General features: G+C 38.6%; 1 protein-coding gene across 3 annotated transcripts in view; it reads left to right on the forward strand.

Annotated features, from left to right (window-relative positions):
- Positions 1 to 16,966, forward strand: part of NAB1 (NGFI-A binding protein 1) — a 48,604-nt gene that overhangs the window by 19,672 nt on the left and 11,966 nt on the right. For all 3 annotated transcript variants that reach the window (XM_065931945.1, XM_065931944.1, XM_065931943.1), the window contains 2 exons: positions 6,900 to 7,033; positions 9,550 to 9,601. In XM_065931945.1, the coding sequence (XP_065788017.1) occupies positions 6,900 to 7,033; positions 9,550 to 9,601 (186 nt within the window). The remainder of the gene's footprint in view (positions 1 to 6,899; positions 7,034 to 9,549; positions 9,602 to 16,966) is intronic.

The raw sequence follows: 16,966 nt of genomic DNA on the forward strand, positions 1-16,966 counted from the left end.
TTTCCAATGAGTCAGTTCTTCACAGCAAGTGGCCAAAATATTGGGAGTTTCAGCTTCAACATCAGTCCTTCCAATGAATATTCAGGACTGATTTCCTTTGGGATGGACTGGTTGGATATCCTTGCAGTCTGAGGGACTCTCAAGAGTCTTCTCCATCACCACAGTTCAAAAGCATCAATTGCTCAGCACTGAGCTTTCTTTCTCATATAGTCCAACTCTCACATGCATGCATGACTACTGGAAAAACCATAGCTTTGACTAAACGGACCTTTGTTGGCAAAGTAACATCTCTGCTTTTTAATATGCTGCCTACGATGGTCATAGCTTTCCTTCCAAGAAGGAAGTGTCTTTTAATTTCATGGCTGGAGTCACCATCTGCAGTGATTTTGGAGCCCAAGAAAATAAAGTCTCTCACTGTTTCCATTCTTTCCCCATCTATTTGCCATGAAGTGATGGGCCAGATGCCATGATCTTAGTTTTCTGAATATTGAGTTTTAAGCCAACTTTTCACTTTCCTCTTTCACTTTCATCAAGAGGCTCTTTAGTTCTTCACTTTCTGCCATAAGGGTGGTATCATCTGCATATCTGAGGTTATTGATATTTCTCCTGGCAATCTTGATTCCAGCTTGTGCTTCATCCAGCCTGGCATTTCGCATGATGTACTCTGCATATAAGTAAAATAAGCAGGGTGACAATATACAGCCTTGACTTACTCCTTTACCAATTTTGAACCAGTCTGCTGTTCCATGTCCAGTTAAAACTGTTGCTTCTTGACCTGCATACAGATTTCTCAGGAAACAGATAAAGTGGTCTGGTATTCTCATCTCTGTAAGAATTTTCCAGTTTGTTGTGATCCACACAGTCAAAGGCTTTAAGCATAGTCAGTGAAGCAGAAGATGTTTTTCTGTAATTGCCTTGCTTTTTTCTATGATCCAGCAGATGCTGCCAATTTGATCTGTGGTTCTGCTGCCTTTTCTAAATCTGGCTTGTACATCTGGAAGTTTTTGGTTCACGTACTGCTAAAGACTGGCTTGAAGGATTTTGAGCATTACCTTACTAGCACGTGAAATGAGCACAGTTGTACAGTAGTTTGAGCATTCTTTGGCATTGCCTTTCTTTGGGATTGGAATGAAAACTAACCAACCACTGCTGAGTTTTCCAAATTTACTGGCATATTGACAGCACTTTAACAGCATCATCTTTTAGGATTTGAAGTAGCTCATTTGCAGTTGCATCACCTCCACCACTAGCTTTGTCTTCATTCTTAATTGCTACTTATTTTGGGTATCAAATTCTATATTGTTATTTACTTTCTGTTCGTAATCAAAGGTATCATTTCCTTGGCCTTTGGCTTTCATTGTGTTTAGAAGCCAGTGGTTATGTGACTACTGTCTGCTTTAGAAGTCTTTTTTTCCTATACCCCAATTCTTATTCCTCCTTAATTCTTCTCTCCGTCTGACTTCTCAATTTTTCTCGGTCATTTTTACTATATTACTCTTTTGGTCATATTTTCAACTCCTTTTATCTCTTTAAATGAAGTCCTTGAGGGACTGTTTCTGCTGGTTTTTACTTTTGATTCCTTCTTCCTTTGACTCTTTAATGATTTCTGTGTATGAACTCATATTTCTTGAAACTGTGGAAATGTTTTGAGAGCTAGGAAGAAAATGGACTCTCCTAGAGGTTTTTTGTTTTTGCTTCTACCAGACCCCTGTGCCCCACACTCTACAACTGTGGAGCCCCCGGGAAGTAAAGTCTCCGGCTGTCAGTGTGAATCAGGGCTGAAACCCATGTGAGGAGCTGATTTGGGTTTATGAAATTCTCTCCCAGTTAGTAATAAGGCTCAAGACTGGTAATTCTCCTTGCATTTCCCTGGGGGTGAGGGGGAACCGTGTCCAGGTATGTTTCTGATTCTGTCTTACATTTGGCTGTAGTACTTTTGTATTATTTTTCACCTTTATGGAGGAAAGGTCTTTGACTCTTCAGCCTCTCCTTTGATGGATTCTGGGGTTTTTCTGTTACTCTCTCCGCATACTCACCAGCCTAACAAGGCTGTGAAGATTGAAATTCTAAAAGTTCATCTGGTTTAGCATCTGTCCTCAACTTAGTCTTTGAGATACTGTCTTCATTCATTTTGGCCTCAGTAGTTCTTACTGTCTTGCTGGCTTATTAATGTAAAGATATTTTTTCTTCCTATTTTAGCCGCCATTTTTCCTGTGAGAAATGTGAGAGGGCCAGGCATAGTACATAGCCCTCCCTCTGCTGGAAATGGAAGTCTTGATTGCCCTCTGAGCCTCCCTGTTACATAGCCTTCATGTTGTAGTGTTATGCTAACCCTTATGTGAAGCTTAATTGAAAGTCACAATCGTTTGATTGTTAAAAGATTATCATTTTAAATACTGCCAGCAAAGACATTAAATCTAGTTATAAATAATAGAAGGCTAACTTTAAGAAATCTTTTCACAAAGATCTGAATGGAATTTTGGTATTTTTAGCTATGAAAGGAGGAAGTGGAGGAAGTATGTAAACCAATGAGGGAGAGTATCTTATTTTATACTTTTAACAAAATTAGAAACTTAGAACTTTTAAAAAGCTAGCTTGGTGCTGCAGTGACTGACTACTGGTTTGGATAATTTTTCTTTTTAAAATATATCATAATTGTTACTGATTTAATTATTAGCAACTAGGATTATGAAATCTAGAAGATACTTACAGAAAATAATTTTTGAGGGGAAAGCTTGATGAATTGGCTTCATATTACAACTTGGAGTGAGCTACCGTTATTTCTCTAGCCTCAGTTTTTTTGCCAGAAGGCTCTCTGAGGACCTGGGGAGTTCAGTATAGTTTTTGGTCTGTTAGAGCCTGAATTCAGTTACAGAGATTGTGTTCTGTTTGTTTTTCTTGGTTTCTGGTAGGATGATGAAAGGAATACTAGAACACTGTTTTTAATTTATGTTGAAAAGTTTTTATTATCTATGGCTGTGCATGAGCTGGTACGTCTGAAATGTTGTCAGTTAAAATATCTTACTGACAACCAGAATTTCTCCATACGTACTTAGGTTTATGAGCACAAAAAAGAACTAGCTACATAACAGGCAACTCAAAAAGGATATTTAAAGGTCACTGTAGCTACCACTAAGCTGCAGTTGAAGCTAAGTTATTTAGGAAATTATTCTTTGCAGTATGTTTTACTTTTTGCTCCTGTAACATTGTGCTTATCAAAAGCACTTAGGGAAGAAATTGATCTACTGATGATTCTTTAGGAGGGGAGGGAGAAGGCTGAAAATAATTTCTTCCTATTATGTTTTTATATTCAGCCATGGGTTTAAAATAAGAAACCTGGCCTTAATTGCCAGTAGCCACATTACAAGCATTTAGTTCAGTTCAGTCGCTCAGTTGTGTCCAACTCTTTGCGACCCCATGGATTGCAGCACACCAGGCCTCCCTGTCCATCACCAACTCCCGGAGCTTACTCAAACTCATGTCCATCGAGTTGGTAATACCATCCTCTGTCCTCTGTCGTCTGTCCTCATCCTCTGTCATCCCCTTCTCCTCCTGCCTTCAGTCTTTCCCAGCATCAGGGTCTTTTCCAATGAGTCAGTGCTTCACATCAGGTGGCCAAAGTATTGGAATTTCAGCTTCAGCATCAGTCCTTCCAATGAATATTCCAGGTTGATTTCCTTTAGGATGGACTGGTTGGACCTCCTTGCAGTCCAAGGGACTCTCAAGAGTCTTCTCCAACACCACAGTGCAGAAGCATCAATTCCTTGGTGCTCAACTTTCTTTATGGCCCAACTCTCATATCCATACATGACTACTGGAAAAACCATAGCTTTGACTAGACAGGCCTTTGTTGGCAAAGTAATATCTCTGCTTTTTAATATGCTGTATATGTTGGTTATAACTTTCCTTCCAAGGAGTAAGCATCTTTTAATTTCATGGCTGCAGTCACCATCTGCAGTGATTTGTGTGTCTAGTTAGTAAAAATTACAATGTAAAGAATACTTATATACATTCATTAGTCAATATTCATTAAGCTCACAACCCATGCCAGAGACTGAGAAGCCAAGTCTCTGGCTTAACATATGAAAAAGTAAAAATGCAGCATATGTCAAGTGAAGGAAGGGAGGTTACACACCTGTATTCACATGTATGTACACAAAGGAATATTTGAATAATATGCATAAAAATATTAATAGTCATTCTGGATGGAATGCATGTTGCATTTGTTTTCTTTTGCTTCTCTGTGTTTTAAAAACTTTTTTAAAAAAGTTATTGTGAGTAAAGTGGAATGTCTGGGTAGGGAGGAAGAGTAAATGCCTGATTGCTTATCAAAGGAAAATGAGAATTGATACTAAAACAACTTTGTGGCAAGTGTGTCTTCTCACTTCTTGTTAGAGTCCTTGGAGGTAGTGATATTATCCGGTTTTGCCGCAGAGAAAACTGAGGCTCTGAGACGTTTTTACATGTCCAAAGTTACACAGCTGGTAAGTGATGGAGCAGACTCCTACGCCTCTCTGCCTTCAGGTCCCGTCAATTTGCCGTCAATCATGCCTGGAATGGGTTTCTTGCTTTTTAAAAAAGTCTGATATAGCCCTTGGCAGTTTCTTACATCTATTTAAATTGACAACATTATATGAAAAACATGCTCTAGTCTATTAAGCAAATTATAGAGTTGGACTTTAGGATAACAATTGATACTGAGATTTTTAGAACTGGTGTTGCGTCAATGAGCAACTCTCTACTGGCAATATTTAACACTTAGATGAAAGAATAGAATTACATGAAATTAAAACACATTTGCTCCTTGGAAGAAAAGCTATGACAAACCTAGACAGCGTATTAAAAAAGAGACATCACTTTGCCAGCAAAGGTCTGTATAGTTAAAGCTATGGTTTTTCCAGTAGTCATGTATGGATGTGACCATACATGCTTTGGACCATAAAGAAGATTTGATGCTTTTGAACTGTGGTTCTAGTGAAGACTCTTCAGAGTCCCTTAGACAGCAAAGAGATCAAACCAGTCAATCCTAAAGGAAATCAACCCTGAATATTCACTGGAAGGACTGATGCTGAAGCTCTAACACTTTGGCCACCTGATGCAAAGAGTCGACTCATTGGAAAAGACCCAGATACTAGGAAAGATTGAGGGCAAGCGGGGAAGGGGGTGACAGAGGATGAGATGGTTGGATGGCATCACTGACTCAGTGGACATGAGTTTGAACAAACTCGAGGAGATAGTGAAGAACAAGGAAGCGTGGTGTGCTGCAGTTCATGGGGTCGCAGAGAGTCAGACACAGCTTAGTAACTGAACAACTGAATCTTAGAGATTTGGTAACTCTAAGACCTTGTTTTTCCTTTTTAGCCCTCATGTGTGATGATACTTTTTTATTATCTTTTACTAAGTGATTTTATAAATATTTAATGAATATAATTTAATTTTTATTCCTAAGAATTTGCATGTCACTTCACATTATCAAACCATGTATATTCAGTTTTGTAAATTAATTTATTTATTTTAATTGGAGGCTAATTACTTTACAATATTGTGGAGGTTTTTGCCATCATTGACATGAATCAGCCACAGGTGTACATGTGTCCCACCGACTCAAACCCCCCTCCCTCTCCCTCCCCTTCCCATCCCTCTGGGTTGTCCCAGTGCACCAGCTTTGAGTGCCCTGTCTCATGCATCGAACTTGGACTGGTCATCTGTTTCACATATGTTAATATACATGTTTCAATGCTGTTCTCTCAAATTGTCCCACCCTTGCCTTCTCCCAGAGTCCAAAAGTCTGTTCTTTACATTTGTGTCTCTTTTGCTGTCTCACATATAGGGTCATCGTTCCCGTCTTTCTAAATTCCATATATGTATGTTAATATACTGTATTAGTGTTTTTCTTTCTAACTTACTTCACTCTGTAGTAAGTTTCATCCACCTCAGCACTGACTAAAATGTGTTCTTTTTAATGGCTGAGTGATATTCCATTGTATGTATGTACCACTGCTTTCTTATCCATGTGTCTGCTGATGGGCATCTAGGTCGTTTCCATGTCCTGGCTATTATAAACAGTGCTGCGATGAACATTGGGGTACACGTGTATCTTTCACTTCTGGTTTCCTCAGTGTGTATACCCAACAGTGGGATTGCTGGATCGTATGCCAGTTCTATTTACAGTTTTTTAAGCAATCTCCACACTGTTCTCCATAGTGGCTGTACTAGTTTGCATTCCCACCAACAGTGTAAGAGGGTTCCCTTTTCTCCACACCCTCTCCAGCACTTATTGCTTGTAGACTTTTGGATAGCAGCCATCCTGACTGGTGTGTAATGGTACCTCATTGTGGTTTTGATTTGCATTTCTCTGCTAATGAGTGATGTTGAGCATCTTTTCATGTGTTTGTTTGCCATCTGTATGTCTTCTTTGGAGAAATGTCTGTTTCGTTCTTTGGCCCATTTTTTCATTGGGTTGTTTATTTTTCTGGTGTTCAGCTGCATGAACTGCTTGTATATTTTTGTGATATATTCAGTTTCAGTTAAGGAAATATTATCACCATATCATATAATCAGATCCCTTGGTTTCTCACAAGCAAAAAAAGATGCAGAACATTTTTAAACTTTTTATTTTGCTTATTTTCCATAAATTCTTCTACTTAAAAATAAATAAAGTGTGTAAATAAAACCAAGGTGACCGTTTTGATTAGTTTGAGTTCTGAGAGGTGTAGGTGACTTAATTTTCTTCTGTAATTAGGCAGTAGGACTAATTAGGAGTAAAGGCTATCCTGATTTTCATAAGTTATGATTTAACTACATAATGATGTGACATTTTTATGTTCTCAAGTGAAACATTTTCTACATTGATAAAATAAAAATGCTTATAACTTTGGAAACTTTATTTTGAAATACAGCTCACTGTTAATGAAGCGGCTGCTCAGCTCTGTGTAAAGGATAATGCCCTGCTGACAAGAAGAGATGAACTTTTTGCCCTCGCCAGGCAGATTTCTCGAGAAGTCACCTATAAATATACTTACAGAACCACCAAGTAAGTGTGTAACTGACAGTGCTTTTGCAGTTTGATAAAGTAGAGCTTGAAACAGTCCACTGATAAGAGTATATTTGAGAAAAGTAGAAGTGTGGTTATAATTCTATCAACAGTGAAATGAATTTTCAAAACATTGTTGCTGAAGTTTGTTACTTTGTCTAATCCTCTTTTATTGTCTTTTGAAAGATAGTTCCCTAGCTCTGTAGTGTTGGTTTGGTAGTGGTTCTCAGCATTCTTCTCTCACATAGATGCTTTGGTTTTGAGTGTGATGAAAGGATTTAGTTAAGCAGCATTTATAGACTTATTTGTATACTATACAAACTACATGAACTCTCTCTGAAAGGAGTGTGTTTTCTTTTGCAAAGTGTTTGCCAATCTGAGGGGCTTCCCTGGTGGCTCAGACTGTAGAGAGTCTGCCTGTGGTGCGGGGGACCTGGGTTGGATCCCTAAGTTGGGACGATCCCCTGCAGAAGGAAGTGGCCAGCCCACTCCAGTATTCTTGCCTGGAAAATCCCATGGACAGAGGAGCGTGGCAGGCTACAGTTCCATGTGGTCTCAAAGAGCTAGACACAATTGAGCAACTTCACTTTGCCATCTGATGAGATTAACTAAAGAGATAAAGACTTCATTACCCAGTATGCAAAGGCAAATTGGAAAATACTAGGTTACTAGTGAGTGAAGTATGGAATATATGCTTGAAATAAAAAACCTCATGTTGAAAAGCAGCGGTGATTTTAAAATTTAATGTAAACATACACATAATATATTCTTCATCTTACCCTCACTTAAACTCTAAGCATTGTCTGTAGATAGAGGAACATTTTGATCTTGTTCACTTGGCTTCATATGGACCCTGATTTCCAGTGCGTGCTCAGCTGTGTTTGCCACTGCTTCTGTGAGGAGATGAATTAGCGTGACTGAGTGTATATTGAAAAAACCATATCTTGAGTGCCCTTCCCAGCTCTAATAAATCACATCCTCTGAGGATGGAACCTTAGAGTCCAAACTTTCACAAGCAGCTGGTATGATTCTTGTGCGTGTTCAAACTTGAAAACCACCTAGACAGGCATTTGCTTTCATTACCATTATTTTCCCTAACTCCTAGTAGCTTTGTCGTCTGTTCCGTCAAGAGCCCATGTACTTAGAAATCAGCAACAAGTAAAATTATGCAAAATAAATGATCAGGGTAAGAATATACAGCGACATTAGAGGATTATTTACAAGATTTTTTTTTTGGTTGAATGTTCAAAAGCTGATTTTTGTGACGTTTTCTTCACTGTGTCATACAAAGTTTTCTGACATTTACATAAATAAATTTCTTTAATCAAAGTAGTACATGTACATGGTATATGAAGTCTTATTTCACACGTCTTAAGTACACAAGGCTCATTACAAAGCAGTTACCCTGCTTCCCCTTCTTTCTGAATACTAAGACCCAGAAACCACTGCTTTCAACAATTTTTATTTTTTATAGTATTTATTTACATTTGTATATTTTAAGTTAAATCATTTTGCAATACATAAGACTTTCACATTATAAGTTGAAACTAAGTAAAAAGCTGATACCAGAAGTTGCACTCTCGTTTCTGTCTTTTTTACTCTGTTCCTCTTCTCATTGTTGGTAGTTTTTATTAGTTTCTTTTTCATCCTTCTAGTGTTTGTCTATGTGTATGTATTTCTCACTTATACCTTTTCTTTTTCTTGGAAAAGAAGTAGCATGTGTCTGCATTATGTTGTATTTCATTCTTAGTTTAACATGTCTTAGAGATCTTCGTCACTATGTTTTTAACAGCTGCAGGAAACTGCATTATGTGGATCTACCATGATTCATTTAACCAGTCCCTTGGTGGACACATGACTTGTCTCTAGTCTTTTGTCATTATAAGTAATACCACATTAACCTAATGCATATTTTGTTGATTCTGAGATGTGTTTTTCCACATTTTAACATCTTTTGTGTTGAGGTATAACTTAAAAATTTATGAGTTGCCGTAGTTGAATTGGCGGTTATATTTGATGTTTGTGTATGTGCTTCTGTGGGATAGATTCCCAGCAGAGGGATACCTAAAGATCAAGGGAAGATGCGTGTATAGTTCTGATAGATAGACAAAATGTACTTTAATCTCATGTAGCCTTAAGCATTCATCTTAAATGGTCGTTATTGTCGTTTTATTCTAAATTGTACTGATCCATGAAGGATCGCATAGAATACAGTCCTCGATTTTTTTCCTTTTTTCATTTTGTGGTACTCATTAATACTGAGTATTTTCTGTTTTAGGCATTCTTAGGTAGTGGCCTTTTAAAATGTATAATGTAGTTGTGTTTGTCTCTTTCCCCATTGTTAACTTAGAAATTATGAAAATTTCTTTTTCATTATTTAATGTTCATTATGAATGTCTTATTTCTGGTGGTAGGGTTCCAGAGTTGTTTGTTTTGGTGGAAGTTTATAGATTTAGATGCCTTTAGAAAAAATTTGTTACCTTATCAAATTTTTCTCTCTCCCTCATTCCCCTCAGGTCAAAATGTGGAGAGAGAGATGAATTATCCCCGAAGAGAATTAAAGTAGAGGTATGATTATGTGTTATCTTTTCTTATGCTAATAGTGGTTGCTTACTAGTTCAACTGAAAAAGAAGGAATGGTCCCATCAGCTAGTGAGAAAATATGAATTGTGGAATCTGAAAAATTAAGTATCTGTAGTAATTTGAACTAGGATACTCAGAAAACTCCTAGAAGGAAACAGCAGTGATGAGCTTGGGGCCCAGTCAGTTTATCAAAGGTTGATTTGTAAATAGTTGTTTCTTACAGATTTAAAACTCCTTATTGGTTAAACTGTCCCTTTTATAATTTTATTTACATCATCAGTCATCTTATCAAGTAGACTCAAAGTAGCTAAAGTTTAATTTCTTTATATTAAATATCTGAGAGACGTGACACTTCGGTAGCTTAAAGTTATGAAAACTTTACTGTAATTAAAAGCCTCTTTAAGGGTATAACTGCTGAGGCTGTCTTTCTGATTTTAGACCTGTGAGTGGTAAGGTGAGTTGAGCAAGAAAAATATGTTTTTCTTAGGACTCTCAGAACTAGTTTCAGAATGAAACTCTTTAATTTGGATTGATACTTTTCTAAAGGCCAGTCTGAAGCAGAGCAGGCAGCTCCTTTTTTTCTTGGACAGGGGAGAGAGGTCACTACTCTTGGTCATTCATTATTTAATTTCTTGTTAAGGAAAACAAGCTGTGTTTAACTACTCTAAATTTCCATAATCAGGTTATTCTTGCTAAGCATCTGATTGCCTGCAATAATCTTTCATTTTTACCAAAGCCAGAGTTAATCTTTTAAAAACATACATCCCTTTTCTTGCTTAAATCTTTCTAGTGGCTGTCTACTCTGCCTAGAATAAAAGCTACACTTTTTCCTGAGGCTCCGAAGACCCTGTCTGAGCCGACTCTGACCTGACTCTCTAACCTCATCTGCTTCCCCACTTCCCCATTCTTACTGTGTCCCAGCTCCACTGACCACCTTTCTGTTCCTGGAACACGTCAGACTCAGGTGTGGCTCAGTGCTGGCTGGCTGTTGCCCTCTAGGTCTTCACACGGCTTCAGCCGTTTCCTCGGAGCTCCCTGCTTCCCTCCTAAAGAGGCACTGTCACCCCCCATCACATCTAGGCTCTCTGTCCTGGCGGGGCGTGTTTGTTTTCATAGCGCTTACCCGTGTCTGAAACTCTTACGGATGTGTTTTTAATTTGTTACTGGTCTGCCCCATTAGGTGAAAGTAGAGCTCTTATCTGTCTGTCCACTACTTTTACTTAGTTTATAATAGTGCCTTGTGTAGGACTTAAAATCTGTTAGATGAAATCATGACTGGCCATGAGTAAATACCTTTACGTTCTAAAAGCTTTAGCTATACACAGTGGGTCTCACAGAAGAAAAGTGTCCAAAATGAGCACCTTTTTAAAAAGTGTGTTTATGTTTGTAATCTACTTCAGTGTTAACTCAGGAGTAATGTTTAAGATGGGTTAACCTCACATATAGTACTCAAAAAACTTACTGAAATGACTTAAGGCCATTGAAAGAGCTAGCTAGTGCAATATTTTCTCCTGTTGCCTCTCAAAATAATGAGTAAGAGAGGATCTCTGTGGATTTATCTGTTAGTGACTCTGCCTCTAGAAGGGAAACTGGATAAACAAAGAAACTACTAAAGGGTAGTGGAGGAGTTAGAGGCAGGAAGGTGCCCTGTGGCCAGGAAAGGTGATCAGTCAGCTACTGGGTTATTAGAGAATACGTCTGCCTCTCTTTCTCACCGTTGACCCTCCATGCCATTGTGACTCAGGCTGTTCTCACGTTTTCAACCCATGGTTTCCTTTTGTCTAGCTTCAGAGGTCACTGGTGAACACTGAAGTCTGAGATCATGAATCTCATGGACTGTTGGAGCTATAGTGTTTGCTTGTTATGCTGTATTGATAAGTCTTTCTGACCCTCTCCGTAGCCCTGATCTGAAATGTAGGCTGACTATTTCTATATCCAGTTACAGTGTTTTGGATTTCTTCTTAGGAGCTCACAGTGTTAGGTTGAAGTTAGATGTGACCCTTCCAGTCCTTTATATTCACTAGAGATATTTGAGTTATGCGTGCGTTTTAAGTTGCTTCGGTCGTGTCTGACTCTTTGCAGCCCTGTGGAGTATAGCCCACCAGGCTCCTCTGTCTATGGATTCTCCAGGCAGAAATACTGGAATGGGCTGCCGTGCCCTCCTCCCGGGGATCTTCCCGACCCAGGGGTTGAACACGCATCGTTTAGGTCTCCTGCGTTGTCAGGCAGGTCCTTTACCGCAGCGCCATCTGGGAAGCCCCAATTGAATTATAGTTCTATATGATTAGTTTATTACTTTACTAGACTTCCCAAAGCCATTTGTACAGTTGTGGATTTAGAATTAAGATAATCATTGTTTCCTTTTTCTGTGAATAACAGTTCTAACCCTTCCTAAACAGACAAGTGACTAATAAACCCCAAGTGTTCTTATAGACACTAAACTCTTGATTTTAAAAATGAATAGGGATTTATGGTTTTGAATTTAGGACAGATGTTTACTTTTGTTGGTTTATTTTTTGTCTTGTTTTTGCTTAGTGTTTTTTTAAAAACTTGTGTATTGCAGAGCATTGATTTATGCAAAATGTGTGTTATGCCTGTGTGTACACCTACACGTGTATATAGTGTAATGTGTAATGCTTTGTAAGATACACAGTACTCGCGTAAATGGTGTTATATGCCTGTCCCTGCTAGGCGTTTGAAATTCTCTTGTATAAATTCTCTTGTGTGCTCTAAGTCAGATTTGAGGCCCTGGAGCTGCTCATTGGGTTTCGGAAGCTGACCCTGAGGGAGTGAGTGTTAGCAGTACAGGGTCGCACTCCCCTGAGAAGACCACCGAGCATCAGTGCTTTGTTTGTGTCTGCCTTCCCTGTGGCTGCTGGGGATTAGGGGAGGCTCCATGAGGAGATACCATCTGAGCTGGATCTTAAAAGAAGGGTAGGATTTCAGAAGGTAGGGATGTGGGGTGGAAGGTGGAGGGGCGTTGCAAAGAAAGACTAGCATGGGCAAAGACACAGAGGTAAGGAAATACTCTGTGTGTTTAGAGAACAGTAAGACCAGTTTTTCCAGAATATTTGGCTGTCACAAAGGACATCATAAGTAAATGAGAAAGATTTTAGAATTCTTTGAGTATACTGTTTGTCTTATTTCATTTGAGTATTGTTTTGTGATTCTTAGCTCATTAATTCTCTATTAAGAAAAAGTTATATAAAAATAAGCTTAGCTTATTGTACTGTAAGATTCTTAATTACTAGACTCAAATTAATGAGTCCTTTTTTTCTCTCCATTTTTCCAAAATTTTTGTCAGCAACCAGTGAGCATACTTGCCAAGTTGCTGAGTTTTTTCAATCTTAAAATGATCGTTTTTAAGATCTGTAACATCGGAGAACAAAAAGAAATGTAGTGTCTGATAGATGAAATAGAATTAACTCAGAGTAGACATGGAAAGGAAAGAGAAACATTTTCTTTTGCGCCATTTTCAATGCATGAGAATACACTAAAAAACTAGTGCTTTATTCGCGCTCAGTAGTTGCCATATTTTCCTGATCTGTTGGTGAGAGGTGGAGTGGAACAAAATGTTAAAATCATTGTCTGATTTTTCTCTCATTAGATAGAGAATATTATCCATCCATCCATATATATATATATACATATATATATATATATGGTTGTTCCCCCTAAGAAATAGTTAACTATTTATTTGATTTGTCAGTGTTGAGTGTCAGTATACATGTTGTGAAGTACTCAGGATAATCTCTTATTCTTAAATAGTGTTCCTTCCTGTAGGGATATAAGACATTAAGAAATGTAGAAGTTTGGAACTTTATAATTCCTGGAATATATGAGATAGTCACGGAGAAAAAAGGCTGCTGACTTCCGGAGGCCTTGTTAGGGCAGCCTGTCACTTAGTATACAGCCTCTGGGGAAAGCCTCTTTGGCCCTATATGTTAGTTAGTGAGGTTTGGCAATATTTCTGCTGTTGAGGCTAGATCACCGTCCTCTGTGAATCCACTTTCAGCTAAAATGCTAATGGATTACATTTATTCTTTTTCATTAGAGACCTCAAAGCTAGCTCTGGGTCATTTGTGGAAATAACTGATTTTATTGAGTCTGTTATGTGCCTGTCCCTGCTAGGCATTTAAAATTCATTATCACAAACCTTGTCTACTCTGTATGAAGGCTTTATGAGTTCCACTTACAGCCAAGGAGAAACCCAGAAAGGCTCAGACACTTGCCTGCCTTTTAACATTACTATCTAGTAGCCAGAGCCTGGCCTTCAAATCTAGGTCTGACTTGTAAACTTCAAAGCAGTACCACTCTCCTGGGTGCTGATGATCATTCACGAAGCACCTAAGGTGTGAAAAATGCTTTCCTCCTGCTAGAATGGTAAGAGTGGCAAAATGTGCACGAGACTGGGAGTCTGAGCAGAGGGAAAGAATGACAGTTATTATCTAATTCAAGGAAGTTATGCATCTTGAGTAGAAAAACTAACAATCTAAGTTACAAAATGTAATAACACCATTTGACATACTCATTTTTTTGAATGAAGAAGAAACAGTGCATTGGGAAGATTAGCAGAATAAATCAAGAAAAATTAGTTACAGTTTTTTATACTCTGTGACAAATGTATTTAAGAGGGCTTGATTGCAAGTTAAAGGAGATGAAAAATCAAGAGCCAAAGTCGCTGACTCTCTTGCCTTCCTCTCAGTTATAGCATTAGTTATGAGTGGATTCAATTGATATCTTTTCTTTTTTATCAAGAGCGTATCCTGTGAACAAACCCTGTCCTTTCTTCCAGTGTAATAAGCATTACGGTAGGAGAGAGGGAGGATGAGTGAAACAAGCAGTCTTAGCCCTGGTGATGGCAGCTGACTGAATGGACTGTTACTGTTTAGTCCCGTCTCTCAGCTTTCTTCGCTCCCTGAAATCGCCGGAGACTAGGCGAAGGGATGAGAGGTGACAGCATTCTTGGTCCTATGTGGGCTGGGAGTGCACAGCAGTCAGGGATAACTGGAGGAGAGAAATGAAGTTTGTTAACAGAGACCAGAAAGTCAGAGGATTGGGGCTTGAAAAAGGACTTAGAGGAAGCATCTGCTAGCAGTCCCCACAGGGTGGGGGTGGGAGAGTGAGGAAGGAGGGGGAGGAGGGTCAGAATATCCACCTACGCTGTTACCAAGCTTGCTGAAAGGAAAGCTGGTCTAATTTGATGTAGACTCTTCCCCTCTGGATCAGAAAAACAGAAGCATTACAATCTGCTATTCATACAGAAAGTGTGAGTAGGAAAAGGGAAAATGCACGTGTGAGACTAAGAACATCTGTTGGAACGAGTCTTTTTAAAGATAGCTAAGCAGTGGTTTTAAAGCGAGTTGCTAGTATTTGGTGGAAAAGGATGAGGAGGGATGGGGGTGGAGACCAATGAGATGAGAGTAATTAGATCAGGAGCAGCATCCCACCCTGCATATTTTATTTTCTCAGGGCTCAGACTCAGACTCTCTCCAGTAAGGGAACACAGTGATTAATGACAGCAGCCAAAAATGGCAGGAAGACACATTGCTCATAGCATGGTACAGCTGGTTCCTGGGGAAGGAGCTTCAGAAACATGCTAAGAAGAGTCCTGTACCAAACATGATTTGGAAAGAGACCATTTCCTTGGGAAGGTTCTCAGTTTTATTTCTAAGTTGTATGTTTTGGGGTACCTTAAACTTACTTTCTATGTCATGAAGTGAAAACTACTCAGTCCAGTAGTTTTCTCATCCATGATGGACTGTCAAAAGACTGGGACAAAATTGGAATGAGTAATGAACCCAGCTGAGAGAGACCACTGACCTGTGTTATTTACTGCTTATTGCATGCTTTTCTTTCTCTTTATTAATGATGGAGCAGTGTCCATTTTGTAAAAACTTTGCCCATGTCGAGTTTGAGGTTCTCCCAGCTTTTCAGAATCCTCAGGGTTAATAATCCTGACAGTGGTGCAGCCATATATTTCTGTAGCAATGTGGATTTTCCAAACCTTTACCATTTGCATTATTTTATTTAATCCCCACAAATTTCCATTGTCATTTAATCCCCACAAATTTCCATTGAGTAGTTAAGCTATGTTTTAGTCTCTATTTAAAAAGAAAACTGGAAGCAGTGAGGCTAACTTTCCATTCATCTGTTGATGGACATTCAGGTTGCTTCTTGTGTTTTGGCAATTATAAAAATGTTGCTGTGAACACTGGGATGCATGTATCTTTTCAAATTAGTGTTGTTGTTTCTTTTGGATATATATACAGGAATGGAGTTGCTGGGTCATGTGGCAGTTCTGTGTTAGCACACAAAAATAGACAAATAGATTAATAGATTAATGGAATAGGATAGGGAGCCCAGAAATAAACCCACACACCCATGGCCAGTTCTGCAGGAAGGAGGCAAGACTATACAGTGGAGAAAAGACAGTCTTTTTAATAAGTCATGCTGGTATATATTATCTATAATGAAACAGATCACCAGCCCAGGTGGGATGCATGAGGCAAGTGCTCGGGCCTGGTGCACTGGGAAGACCCAGAGGAATCGGGTGGAGAGGGAGGTGGGAGGGCGGATTGGGATGGGGAATACATGTAACTCCATGGTTGATTCATGTCAATGTAGGACAAAACCCACTGCAATGTTGTGAAGTAATTAGCCTACAACTAATTTAAAAAAAAAAAGTCATGCTGGGAAAACTGGATACCTACATGTAAAAGAATGAAATTAGAATATTCTCTAACATTATATACAACAGTAAGCTCGAAATGGATTAAAGACCTCAGTGTAAGACCAGATGCTGTAAAACTCCAAGAGGGAAACATAGGACATTCTTTGACATAAATGATAGTAATTTATATATATATCTTGTATCTGTCTTCTAAAATAAAGGAAATAAAAGAAATGCCTCTAGTAACTGTTGTTAGTTTTACAAAGGTGGCAACTCAAGGATTTTATGGTTCGGACATAGGCTTTGAAGCCAATGTCTGTAGCTATAAAATGAGGGAACTCTAGGGTTGTTTGTGGGATTAAATGAGACAGTACAAGTGAAATACAGAACATAGGTAGGAAACTGGTTGATTGCAGGCACCGGAAAAGTGATAGCTGCTCTCACTGGTGTTATTTTCTCCTGGCTTACCTCATTGAACTTTCAAAGTTAAAGGAGGATTTGTTAAAGATAAAGGTGGGTTTTAGGTCTAAATAAATTCTTAGGTGAAAAGTGGAATGACTAAGAAAAGTGTACTTTTCGTTTAAATTATATACACTTCTATGAAATTCATTCTAGTTCAGTTAATGATTGTATTCTATGCATTCCTTTGAGCCCAGGGCCCTTGGTCTTGTACAGGC

Source organism: Muntiacus reevesi, chromosome 3 (genome assembly GCF_963930625.1).
Source record: "Muntiacus reevesi chromosome 3, mMunRee1.1, whole genome shotgun sequence".
NCBI classification, from domain to species: Eukaryota; Metazoa; Chordata; class Mammalia; order Artiodactyla; family Cervidae; genus Muntiacus; species Muntiacus reevesi.